General features: G+C 45.4%; 1 protein-coding gene and 1 long non-coding RNA gene across 20 annotated transcripts in view; both read left to right on the top strand.

Annotated features, from left to right (window-relative positions):
* The window catches only part of chd9 (chromodomain helicase DNA binding protein 9), a 100,641-nt gene extending 95,877 nt beyond the window's left edge, over nt 1–4,764 (top strand). For all 18 annotated transcript variants that reach the window (XM_042062507.1, XM_042062516.1, XM_042062515.1 and 15 more), the window contains 5 exons: nt 301–443; nt 815–1,066; nt 1,304–1,441; nt 1,577–1,681; nt 2,702–4,764. In XM_042062507.1, coding sequence (XP_041918441.1) covers nt 301–443; nt 815–1,066; nt 1,304–1,441; nt 1,577–1,681; nt 2,702–3,847 — 1,784 coding nt within the window. In that variant the 3' untranslated portion in view covers nt 3,848–4,764. The remainder of the gene's footprint in view (nt 1–300; nt 444–814; nt 1,067–1,303; nt 1,442–1,576; nt 1,682–2,701) is intronic.
* A 3,396-nt stretch (nt 4,765–8,160) lies between these two features.
* LOC121681964 lies at nt 8,161–10,147 on the top strand. Of its 2 annotated transcripts, XR_006022371.1 has the most exons (4): nt 8,161–8,308; nt 8,547–8,614; nt 8,936–9,368; nt 9,826–10,147. It is a non-coding gene; the product is annotated as an uncharacterized LOC121681964 (long non-coding RNA). The 2 variants fall into 2 exon arrangements; XR_006022372.1 differs by lacking the exon at nt 8,547–8,614.
* Nucleotides 10,148–13,715: the final 3,568 nt, after the last annotated feature.

Raw genomic sequence — 13,715 nt, 5'->3', positions numbered from 1 at the left:
AGTGGCTTTCCTTTGGAGCTGCCAAACACTGCATGCTAGATGGAGGCTAAAGTTTATTCCTTCAATGGCCAGCAGGTGGCACCAAACACCCAGGGTCTTCATTTTGAGAATATTCTCTTACCTCACGCTTTAGAATTGCTTCAATTGTGCGTGTCAGAGTGCACGTGTATGTTTGAAAATAGACTGTATATTAGGGCATTAGGTATTTATGTAAATGTGTATGTAAAAACCTATATGTGAGAATATGAGATGTGTGTTTGTGGGAGTGAGTGTGACTCATGTGTGCCCCCCTCTCCCCAGCGCTGGCAGGTCAGATGAGACTGAACGGCGTGCTGGATGGCCAGCCTGTGGTGAAGCGGCGACGCGGGCGGAGGAAGAACGTGGAGGGCATGGACCTGCTGTTCCTGAACAGGAGCCGAGCGCCAGCCATGCCCGAGCAGCGGGTGAGAAACCTGTCGCATCTCAAATCTCCTCATCAGCACCTCACCCATGCCCTTTACCACCCCCCGCCACCCCCCACCCATGGCCCTGATACCTCTGCTCACTGTGTGTGTGTGTGTGTGTGTATTTCTGTGTGTGTTTGTTTGTATGCATGATTGTGTGTGTGTGTGTATGTATGTTTGTTTGCATTGGGTGTGTGTGTGTGTGTGTGTGTGTGTGTGTGTGTGTGTGTTTGTATGCATTGTGTGTGTGTGTGTGTGTGTGTGTGTGTCGGTGTTTGTGTGTGTGTGTGTGTATGTTTGTATGCATTGTGTGTGTGTGTGTGTGTGTGTGTGTACCCTCATCTCACTCCCCTCCCCTTCCCTCCCTCCAGGTCCCTCCAGGTTGGGTTGGCAGTGGCCAGGCCAGTGTGCCAGTGCCCCCTGCTGGTCAGCAACAGCAACAGCAGCAGCAGGGCTTCAGCCCTCAGGCTCAGGGCCCGCAGGACGCCGAGTGCCGGGTGCCCGTCATCCACCTGAAGGACGGAACCCGGCTGGCCGGAGACGACGCGCCCAAGAGGAAAGACCTGGACCAGTGGCTCAAAGAGCACCCAGGCTTCGTCGCGGACGTGGGAGCCTTCATCCCCGTGAGTTCCCCTTCTTCCCCGACCTTCATCTTCCTCCTCCTCTTTGACCTTCTCTATCCCTCCCTATTACCATTTCGTTCGCTCGATTTCTTTGGTACCAGTTTGGTAAAAACATCCTGGCATGTGATGAAGTATTTTGAATGGGATTCTGCATCAGCGTGTGGAGTGTGGTGGATGGTCCTGCCCAGTGTGGAGTGTTGAGTGCACATGGGTAAGGGAGATGGTTTGTGTTGGCAGGGGGTGAATAAGATGCAGTTCCAAGACGGCAGGCCCAAGCAGAAGAGGCATCGGTGCCGGAACCCCAACAAGATCGACGTCAACAGCCTGACAGGCGAAGAGAGAGTGCAGATCATCAACCGGAGAAATGCACGCAAGGTGAAGAAGCGTGTGTGTGTGTGTGTTGGAGACTACTGTACTCTTGTATGTGTCAATGAGGCACTGGTGTTCGTTGATTCTTTGTGTGTGTGTGTGTGTGTGTCTGACCTACTGTATGTGCTGCTCTGTGCTCAGATTGGTGGTGCCTTTGCCCCTCCTCTGAAGGATCTGTGCCGGTTCCTTCAGGAGCACCCGGAATATGGTGTTCCACCCGAGTGGGCCGACGTGGTCAAGCAGTCGGTGAGTTATTTTATATACTTTTCCAGGCTCTATACTACTAGTGTTCTGATGTGACCACCACAAGCCATTTGCCATCACGTTTACCTCTCAGAGAGAGCGCTTCTTCCACTTATATGATAGATAGATAGATAGATACTTTATTGATCCCCAGGGGAAATTCAAGGTCTCAGTAGCATACAGACAACACACACACATTCACTAACAGCAGAAAAAGTAATTAAAAGTATAATATAAAAAAACACAACTAAGCAATAAGGACAGTAGAAGATAAAGACTATACTAAATATGCTAAAATACAAATTATACTAACTAACACTTAATCTAAATCAATTCTAAAAACAGTATCCACATAGTGGTGATTAATCAATCAAGAGGCGCTTGCAATGACTGATTGCTCATCATACTGCATGGGGCCCAGCCACTGAGCCCATGTAACCACTGCAGTTGACCTATATGACTAGTTCATGGACCATATGATATGTAAGGGATAATGTATTGTCCGCCGTTAATTATCAGAAAATAAGTCCCGACAGGGAGAACAGAACCCCGACCTGAAAGGACTTATTTTCTGATAATTACCGGCGGACAATACATTATCCCGCTTATTATGCGGCTACTTACCAAAATGAGAAAAGACACTTAACACAATGGGTCTTTAAAAATGATTTTGCTACCTTTTTGTGTCTTCCGCTGTCAAAATAAATAGTTCGCCACACAGATAGAACTTTCAGGTGTTGTGTGGCAACATGTTACTAGCTGACTTTCAACGTGTTACTAGCTGAAATTCCATTGCAAGAAGCGAACGGACTTCTTGCGGAGTGGTAATGACGCTTATTTAGAAGCACAAAACCCGTTGCCATTGACAGCGGTGATTATATACAGTACTTTGCCGGTGATGTATAGATTTAACAGACCTCCGAACGTTGGGAAGCCCCATTCATGTGACTGGAACTTTCTGCAGCACTCTGAAGAGCCGTGTAATAATGAAAGTCAAATCATCTCTGTTTCTCTCCCTTGAAGGGCTACCTACCTGAAAGCATGTTTGACCGGATCCTGACTGGACCCATCGTTCCGGAGGAGGTGAGCCGGCGCGGCCGGCGGCCCAAAAACGCCCTGGCGAAGGCAGCCTCGGCCGGCGCCAACGCCTCCGCAGCAGCGGCAGCCTCGGCCGCCGCCATGGGCCTGAACCCGCTGCTGGCCAACGGCCTGCTGTCGGGCCTGGACCTGCCCAGCCTGCAGCTGTTCCAGCAGAACCTCCAACAGAACCTGCAGAGCCTCCAGTCGCTGCAGCTGACCGCGGGCCTCATGGGCCTGCCCGCCGGCGACGCCACCAACCTGGCCGCCATGTTTCCCATGATGCTCTCGGGCATGGCGGGGCTGCCCAACCTGCTGGGCATGAGCGGCCTGCTGGGGAAGGCACAGGACGGAGGAGCAGGAGCTGCAACGATGGCGGCCGCAGCGGCCGCCGCCATGGCGACAGCATCAGCACCAGAGGACACCACGCGGAAGAGCAGCAGCAAGGGCAGCAAGGGCAGTAAGAACTCGGCGGCCGACGCAGCGGCGTCCTCACAGCCGCCGCCCTCCTCCGACACCAAAGCTGAAAGGACAGAGGTGGCCATCTCGGAGAGTTCCGCGACGCCCAGTTCGTCCTCCGCCGCCACCGCCACCTCCACCACCTCCGCCACCTCCACCTGCAGCTCCAGCCCACTAAGTGCTTCTGCTGCTGCAGCGGCGGCCGCCTCCGGTCACCCTCTGGCCCTCAACCCTCTCCTCCTCTCCAGTATGCTCTACCCAGGGATGCTCCTCACCCCAGGCCTTAACCTGCCCTCTGCAGCGCAGCAGAGCCAGAGCACAGCAAACACTGACCACGCCACCTCCACGGTCACCTCCCCCAGCGTCTCGTCGGCCGCCACAACCGCCACCTCTGCCCATGCGCCCGCTGCCGCCTCCGTCGCACAACCCACGCCGCCTCTTACCGCCCGCTCGGAAGACGGGGGCGAGGAGGAGGAGGAGGAGCAGGATGACGAGGAGGAAGAGGAGGAGGCAGCGGAGCAGAAGGAGAACAGTGGTCCCGAGGGCTCGGGGAAGGTCGAGTCCTCTTCCTCTGGAGAGTCGGACAGCTCCTCCTCATCATCTGACGATTCTGACTCGAGCGATGAAGACTGAGCCTTTATAAATATATATACATACACATATATATTTATATATTCCTTAGAAATGTATACATATATACACATATATATGATTTACCCTGCACTTATGTTGTGATTTTTTTTTTTCTTTCCCCTTTTGTAAATATTAAATCGAGAGAAAAAGTGTTGTGTAATTAAGACAAAGCCTTAGAGAACCAAGATTAAAGAAACTGAAATTAAATTTCAGCGTTTGTTTAGGTACAATCTTGTTTTGAAAAAGACATTTTGCATGTCGAACTTTAGTAGATTTATGGACTTTGTGAACTTGTATTACACAATGATGTACAATTGCAACGAGCAAGAAGAAAAAAAAAGAAATCAACTAAAAGGCAGAGGCATTATTGTATTAATTATGTTGGGATTTAATTTTATTAAAAAAAAAGAGGAAATACATTACTGCTCCTGTTGAGCTGTACTATTAATATATTTTGAGTGTGTGGGGAAGGGTGGACTTGAACTATTTTTTGGTTTCATTTGTAAATACTTTTACAGGATCCTTGACACTTCTACTTTGCAGAACATACTTTGGAAAACGTCAGCAATAACTCGGGCAGCTAATGAATGTCACTGAAGCTGTAGACTTTTCACCTCCTTCAACCTGTTTTCCTCTCTCACCCACCACACATCTTCCACTGAGGAGGAGTCACACTCTCTCTCTCTCTCTTTCATCTCTCTCTCACACACACACACACTTCCTGTCAGACGCTCACTTTCTCTCCTACTCCCACTCTTCTCTCTTATCCTGTTATAAAAAAAATGGAAACAGCTTCTTGTCTTTGCATCGACTAAAGTATCAAGTAGCCTTGGGAGCAGGCCTTGCTCTACACATTGATCACAGTTTCTTGCATTCACGCACTCACTTACACATACATACTCTTGATCCAGATCTGGTTTTCTCTCCCTTCACCTCCTATCAGGTCTTTTAAAACAGCAGGCCTATTTAGTTGCACAACTCATCACTGTTTCTTGCCCTCTGTGTTAAGTTGTATGATTGGTTTGTGGTACCCGAGCACCAAAGGCAGACTATGGGTCAAACCCAGGAGAAGTGGTCTTCGGTTACGGGGGCACTCTGCTATGTCTCTTTATTCTGGCCCTTGACCCTTCTCTCTGCATTCGGTCTGCTTGTGTGGTTCTGCAGGCGTTTGTGAGTGTTAATGTGCTGGATGAATAGAACCTCTCGTGTTGTGTTCTGTCACGTTCTAAAGCGTGCTAGAGAGCTTTCACCCTGTCCTGTCTGATGTGATTGCTGTGAGCACAAAGTATTTTGTCTGTCTGACCTCTTTGTTTCAGCATGGCAGAAGCATCATATCGCAAGTGATTAGCTGTGTAGTACTTCCTCAGTGCTCCCATCTGGAAAATGTACTGACTGATTGGGAATGTGTTGTTGATCTGTAGATCTGAGGAAGAATAGGAATGAGCAGGAGAAGGTATTTGATCTTGGAATAATACGAGAGCTGTTTTGACCTAGTGATTATTGCCATCGTAGTATGCTGTTGTCGTGGCACGCGCCCCTCAGTTTAGAAGTATTCCTCCAGTGTTCCACCAGTACAGTGAGTGAGGGCGTGTGGTCGACATCAACTCTTTCTATCTGCCTTTGTTAGCTTGCTGTTAACTCTAACGTGGATATCACCACTCCTTAAAAGTTTGAAGCATTGCTTAATATCTCACCTACAGCTTTTGGTGTTGACTAGATACAAGCCTGTTCTTGCCAGCTTAGTCAGTGGAGATGCTGCCTCTTAGCTCTATTGGAGGAGCAGTGGCGGACTAATTGTATTGTAGTTTTCGATCCGACTTCCATTTGGTGAACGATCCGTTTGGCTATGGGGTGGGTGTTAGTTACTGGCCAAGGGGTATCGATACGTCTTCATCTTCTGTCCCTTCACGTTAACGTCTTCGCTGCCCATCCACTTGTGAGCACCACATACAGCAGATGGATATAGAAGTGTCCTTACTCCATACCTCTCGAGTCGAAGGGGAGTTCACGTCATTACTGGTCAAACAGAAAGAACGGAGGGGTGCTCTCCTATCTCTCTCTCTCTCTCTCTCTCTCTCTCTCTCTCTCTCTCTCTCTTCTCTGGCCTCCTTTTGTATCGTCATCGGTCACTTCAACCTTTATGAGGACATACACACTGGAATCGCTACTCAGCCTTTTCTGAGGACGTTTGGAGTATAAGTATCACTGTTCAGAAACCGCACACACACTTAATTGAGCTTTGGACTGTTAGGCACACAAGTGAGAAATGGTACAGTGCTCGCTGAGATTTTACGGCAAATTCCCAAAATGGTGGCCCCACAAAGAATGTCCCAAGATGTTTTTATTTTGTGGTTAATTGCTGCTGTCGAGGCACCCTGACCCCCACATTATGCTGTATTGCTGTAAACAAAGTCTGTTTTTGGCACGGTACCTTACAAGTCTTTCGGTCATTGACAGAAGTCAACCACTAAAGAACCACAGTATCTATGGCTGATGTGTCAGGGGCAGCCGACTCCTAGAGCCCCACATAATGTATTCAGACGTGGACACATAGAGATGTCCAGTACCCCTTGTGCATAGACAGGTACAAAAGATTGGCTCTGTCTCTTCCACTAGACAGGCCCCAAACGCACAGGTTTTTTTTTGCATTCGGGAATCTAAAAAGCAGCCACCATGTCCAGTTTTGTTTTGTTCTGTTTTGGTGTGTTTGATTTGTCATTTGTAGCTAGTGCCCAGTCATTGCTGCTTCCTCCTGTGCACGTGCTACCTTGAAATTGACTTTGTTCATTTGGTTTTGTCAGGTTCTCACTTCTGAGCCCCGTGTTGGGAAAACAGAGAGCGCTCAGATCTCTGAGAACAGACTACTCATCACGGTAGACAATGGACAAAGTGATGAGTATGACTTAAGGTTGAAAATACACTTTTATGTTGTTTTTTTTTGTATTATTATTATTATTATTATTATTATTATTTTATTAATGATATTTCAGGTAGTATGTAATGTTAATGTCTCTCAATGACTCACACATTGCAAGTGCTGAACTGATATGATGCAGATGAAACTGCGACAGGGAACTGACGACCAACATGCAAACATAAAGCGCGAAACTACTCTACTACACTACTACACTACATTGAGTTTAATTCACTTCGTCATTTATACTGAGTAGACAGCGAAATGGCGAATAGACTATTGCCTTTTTATTTTTATTTCATGTTTTGCTTTATGCTTACAGATATCCTTTTAAAGTCATTTTTCAAGTCTTCTTTTTTCCTGTTTATGTTCTTGGACAGTTGCAATATTTGCAAATTGTGGTCTATGTAGTCAAATAATGCTTTATGTAGTGGAAGAAAAACGTCTTAAGAAGTCATTTGTAATTTATTGAATTACTTTCTATGAAGTTCTATAGAGGAAATTGAGGTTTAATTATTTTTATTAAACATACTCTGACTATCCATGACATCTGTCTCTGGCCATTAATTTTCTTTTTCTTTTGGTCGCTACAGTAAACTACGTCTTCAGATTTGCAGTTTGTAGTTTCTTTTCAGAAGAAAGAATAATTTCATATTTTAAGCAAGAATATACCTGTGCATTTCCTCAAATGTATGGGGTCATAAGTACCTGTATTTGCACAGTGGCAAGGGTAACTGAATGAATAACTTGAATAGCAAATAAACACTATTGTAGGTGTGTCCTTGTAGGTAACTAATTTTATCACTGGGACCATGAATTTTATTACCTTAGGTAAAGGCTTGATTGGTCTTGAGTTGTGCTGGCAGAAATGATCAGCTGCATGATCCCATAAGCACCTTGTTCAACATGTGTCGTGTACTATTACATCATGTCCTGTCTTGAGAGTCGCAGCCTCAGATGATGATGGTCACATATTTATTTATTTGTTTTGGCGTTTCCTCTCTCCAGTGGACAGAGATTCCAGTCAAGACGCCTGGCGTGTGCATTTTCATTTCCTTTTGACTTCCCTGTTAAAAGTGCTTTTTGATTTTGTACACGGGGGGGGGTCGGTGTCACCCAGCCAGGGCAGCACACACTGGCTCAGGGGAAGCATGACCTGACCCGGCCCTCTGCTCAGCACGGCCTCCCTCTGAATGAGGAATCAAATATTTCCTCAGCACTCCACCTCAGAGGAACCAATGTGGTGAATTATTAATCCTTTGAACAGTTTGTGTCCTCTGCAGTGACATTGCTTTCATCTCCCTCTCTCTCTCTCTCTTGCTCTCTTTCTCTCCCTCGTATGCGTGTGTGTGTGTGTGTGTGTTCATTTGTGTGTATCTTAAGGTGTGGGGGATGGGAATCGGTTCCTGTTTGATGTAAAACTGTCCTGAAGGTCATTGTATAGTTGTATGTGTAGTTGCTAGGCAACAGCCTGTTTATGTACATCTCCAGGGGTGCATCACTTACAGACTGTATGCTACCACAGCCATGCATTTCAGTGGATTACAGTAAGTGACCTCATTTAATGGTGGCCAGTATATAGGGAGGGGGGGGGGGCAGGCAGGCAGGATAAAGGCATAAAATGTAGACGCACAAAAATGCTTATGGCATTAAGCATAAAGTCTAGGCTGTGATCTGACCTACAATCATAAACAGTGCTATCATGTATGACCAAATGAGAGCAGATCTGGGTTGTCAGCAATGTATGTTCCAATGATGTTTTTCTAATGATCTCCTCGTCATTAGACTGTCTTTGAAGTGTTTCCTAACTGGTTGCCCTGCTAGCCTGTGTCAAAAGAGAAAAAAGAGCATAGGTATGTGTATGACCCTTAAGAGGTGGTGACCTTGTGATGACCTTGTGTCACTGTCTTCACAGGATTATGAGTTGCCATGACTGTTAAGTGACTGACAAACAATCTTCGGACTCTTTTATCTCAAACAGTGCCTTAACATGCCACAGAGTTAAATCTCAACTCTTGTTGCTTGGCAGGCAGACCACAATAAGAACTTAAGAGCCTCCGCTAACAAAGACTTGTAAACTGAAACCAAAGAGGAAAAATCTCTGATCTCTCTCTCCCTTTCTGCCCCCTCTCTCTCTCCCACATACAAACACACACACACACACACATACACAGGTGCTTACTCACTGTGGGTCCAACAGGAAGTCCCTGTGGTTTCCATAGAAACCACAGGGCACCTGCTACACCAACAAGTCGTCGGTATTTAGGCTAAGGTTAGCCTCGTCCCCTCTTTCATTAACACCACACTACACACACACACACACTTACACAAACACCATATCCCTGCTGAAGTGCTGCCAGTGCTTTGCCAGACCAGAAGCTGAACAAGGTGTGCCAGAGAATGGGCTGCAACTCAAGCCGTGGGGCCCAGGCTGTGGACCCGGCCAAGAAGCCCGAGGAGAGGCCGAGCTCAGCCAACTCGAGCAAGGAGGACTCGACCCCGGACGACTCGGAGCCAACAGTAGTTGAAGCAGCCAAGGAAGATGCTGGGGAGGAATCTAGTTGACCGGACGTTAGCCAGTGGCCTGGGCTGGCCCACAGCCCACAGGTTAGGAGTCATCATTCTCATCAGGGACCATTCATCCAAGTCACTATTCATTAGCATCAGTTCTACCTCTTCATTAAGCTTTATGTCAGTAAAGTAGCAAATAAATAGATGTCCGTATGTAAATGCCAAAAGATAGTTTTATAGATGTTAAGAATAAAAGAAATATTGTCATGAGGTGTAGACATTTCCTTGCAAGTCATGTTTATATGAGTGTGTTCTGTAGGCTAAATCATAAAGCTGATTTAATTGTTTTAATACTGACAACTTTGTGCCACCACACTCAGAGGTGGTATTGTGTTTTGATTCAGTGCTGCAAACTAGTGCAACTACATTTACCTATTTCAGCCTAGGGCTCAAGATGATTTTTTTTATCTGTGTTTGGGTATTAATTAATGTCTTAATTTTGTACATGTTCACGACAGTGTATTTACACAAATCTCATATTTGTTGGTGGCAGTTTCTATGCAGGTTGCCCTGAGTGATGTTGATGTGGTGACACTGCGGAAGAAACAAGTGTGACTGGTCGTCTATTGTCGGCTTCCTTTTCAGAAGGGTGCAGCAAAACCACCTCAACAATGGGCATTTAGCCATTGGTTAAAAATTAGACAGCCAGTAGGCCTGTGTATATTATAATTCCTTTAATATGTCACCACTGTAAGAATCATACTGTAGAAATGTCCCAAAAACGTCTTCAGTGACAGCCATGCAATGTTAAGCCTTTTTCAGAATAGTTACTTGAGTAATGTACAGGTTCATCTGTTTTTTATATAAGAAATTAAATGCTGTTATTAAAACACAATTTTCATGACTCTCTTAAATCCTTCGAGGATTAACATTTTAATGTTGGTTTAGCAGCTCCTAGACTATAATATTTATAGTTTAAACTTTGCTGAGCTTGAGTCTTGACGCAAATGTGACTGGACTCCCAACAGTGAGCAATTATGGCAGGGTCGCAGTGTATGCTTTTGAACACTGACGCGATTGGACACTGGCCACTGCGAACATGACCAGCAATTAACTCGCTATTCTTTAATACACCACCAGGTGTCGCGCACATGTTGTAATAATTGTAGTGGCCACCGGGGGGCAAAAGCGTGCTTCGCATGTTTCGGAGGGGGCGTTCCAGATCCGCTCCATTTGCTGGAAAACATTTAATCTGAAATATATGTTTTAAGTTTATTACCGCCGAGTGAAGTGAGCTGGAGGGGAATAGCCATTTCACAAAGCCATATCACAATCACCCATCAGAGAGGCAGCGGGAAATTACATGAAAATATTACCATTATACAAATGGAAAGTGTGATTGAATAATGTGTTTCAGAAGATAAATGAAAAGCACTTTGTTGGAAAATGTAGAACTAAATAGCTTTTTAATTTCAGATGCGGGATAAAAGAACCACGTTTTTACCCGATTTTCTCCTGCGATTGATTAGAGTACAGGCACCTGCGGAGAGGAGCCGCTCTATCATCTCATTATCACTAAATTAATATGCATTCACAAATGCCAATTATCTTCTCGGTTGTATTTGGCTGAGACAAGACATTGATGTTTTAATGACAGTGGGATTGATGACTTGCTCTGCAGTTTTAAAACCATGCAAGCACAATGATTGACGTTGTGCTTAATTGTTGTCAAAGACAATTGAACTGAAAAATGTCATCAGATTGATAGCACTGTATTCAATATGACTGAGCATCCGGTTTGCTGGAGATTAACTTGACAGGCTATAGCACTCGACTCGGCGTCCTCCAGAAAGGGTTGTAGTAGCCGGCTTATCTCATAGTTGAGTCTGTGCCAGAGACCGCAGTGTTCAAAAATGACATTATTTAATTGGGAAGTCGACCATGCAATAGGCCAGTGATGACTAGCTAGTCACTTCTGTAGCCTAAATGTATTAATGACTAGGATGATACTTGCAACAGTGCTCTTGGTTCATGCAGATGCCTACAAAACCATTGTCCTCTACCTCTTAAATATGCAATAAGCAAGATGTGATGTTATAGTCCACCATCACATATCAGCTATTTGAGCCTAATTATAGGCCAGCTGGGACATAAGCACTGAGTCTCTAATACCATGCCTTAGTGGCGTGACTCACAGACATAATATTCATACACAGTCTTGAAAATACATGATTCTGAATATATGTTGCAGGCAGCAGTAGTAATCTACATTCACAGAACATCAGTATAGAGTATGTACCAGGAAATTGGCGAACATGTTTCAAAACAGCATTGTATTATTTCATCTACTTCCATAACTGCTGACCATAAAAGTAATTCCACCTTTACCCCCAGACCAACCTTTTTTGAAAGTCTGATCAGCCATTGGAATAGAAGATGGTCTTTAATCTCAACTGGCCCCAGAGCACATCCCTAATCTCTCTGTAACCAGTGGAAATAGGACTTTGCATTATTATACTGCTGTGTAATTGTTTTTGGGCAATGATTTATTGAAATTTTATCTGTAATTGTCAGTGGCCTCAGGTCACAACCTTTATAATGGGCTTTAGAGTGGTAGGATCATGGCCACCCAATTGAGCATAAATAGGAATGAGAAAAAAAATCTAATTCGCTTGCATGCTCTCACAAATGGCCCGGTTTATAAAAAATGATGCGTGCCAGGGAGGTCAACATTCATTCGCAGACAAGCCAGATACGGTCGCCTTGTTTTTTCGTTTCCTGTACGGAATCTGCTGTCGTCATCCATAACCGCTGTAATACTGTCATGCATTATCTGCTGTCATTGGTCAAGGCTGAAACTCATCTCATTGTAATGCCCTGGTTTATATTCATCGTATAATCTCAGAGAGAGAGAGAGAGAGAGAGAGAGAGAGAGACAGAATGATACTGTCTGGCCCCTTTTGTGGAGTTTTGGGTGTTGTATTTTATGCCGTCTGTCGTCTCCATGGCTGCACATACACGGAGTGGCTCTGACTCACTTTAGCCATGCCAGAGCAGATAAACAAAACTCGCTCCTGTCATGAATGTGTTCTCATCGGCGGCATTATGCCCATGGAATGCACACAAACTATAAAAGTCGGAGGGTCAGCTTGGAAATGCTTTCAGGGGATGAATCATACTGGGATAGTCTTTCGTTTTCTCTACCCCACCATCACCCTACCCCCTAGCCCTCAAGTTTTCTTTGTGTGTGTGTGTGTGTGTTGTGTGAGTTTGAAGAGGGCCTCCACCCAGCTTCGCAGAAAAGATCGGCTTAGCAGGTCACAGTGGAAGAGGACAAAGAGAAGCACTGTACCAAAAACACACACTTTCTCTCTCTCATGCATACACACACACACACACAAACAGACTAACACTTTTAAGTGCAGGAGATTTATCAGCCTATTAGAGTCACTTTTCAGCGCACCTTTCCCTGAACAATGGCCAAGTTTATTTGCCCACTTTGTGTGCAGTGTTTTATTGTCTGGGCCGACTTTCACCAGCCGAGTAAATCCCCAAGCAAATCCTTCTGGATGCTCCCTTTATGGGAGGCCCCTAAATGGCACTCTCACACACATCTTTCTGAACATCAAAATTCACACGCGCTGTGTGGGTTATTCAGACGTGGCTGTAAGATCACCAGACTTTAGCCATAGATTTATTAGAACTGATGAAAAACAGGCGCCATCGACCCGAGTTAGGTTACATCTCGCGTCCAACCAGCAACACCACTGCTAAGATCTCTCACATTTTTACCATGGCCTCATCTAACTCTAATGATGTGTTTTAAATTCTCCAGTAAGTGAAATTGCATTGATTTTTAACTTTCAAGGTTGTGTCAGTTTACTCCCTCATTTGACCTGATGGGTCTCTGGGCTGTTTTCTTTTTTCCCCATCCTGCAGAGAGAGAGAGAGAGAGAGAGAGTGAGAGAGAGAGAGAGAGAGAGAGAGAGAGAGAGTGAGAGAGAGAGAGAGAGAGAGAGAGAGTGAGAGAGATAGAGAGAGAGAGAGAGAGAGAGAGAGAGAGAGAGAGAGTGAGAGAGAGAGAGAGAGAGAGAGGCTCCTCAGAGCTCAGTGGCTGAGAGCAGTGTATTCCTGGGCCCTGATTCGTGGGTTCAAGGTGAGAGATTGTGAACGGAGCGAGTGTGGCAGCTGCAGTGTAATTTACTGAGGAGAGTAAAATACAAAAACCCGCAGTGGCAGGTGTACCTATTCATCTAACAGATTTGTTTTGCTTGTGCTGACTGTGAGCGAGAGAGAGAGGGAGAAACACAGAAAGAGAGAGAGAGAGAGAGAAAGAAAGAAAAAAAGAAAGAAAGAGGAGGGTGGGGTGGGGTTTAGAGGAGCCTAGTCTTTTCAAAGCAAATGGAGAAAAATGGGAAAATGTATTCTAAATGTCATTCATTC

This window comes from Alosa sapidissima, chromosome 14 (genome assembly GCF_018492685.1).
Source record: "Alosa sapidissima isolate fAloSap1 chromosome 14, fAloSap1.pri, whole genome shotgun sequence".
NCBI classification, from domain to species: Eukaryota; Metazoa; Chordata; class Actinopteri; order Clupeiformes; family Clupeidae; genus Alosa; species Alosa sapidissima.
The sequence above is the reverse complement of the archived record's forward strand: the minus strand, read 5'-3'. Positions and strand labels throughout refer to the sequence as shown.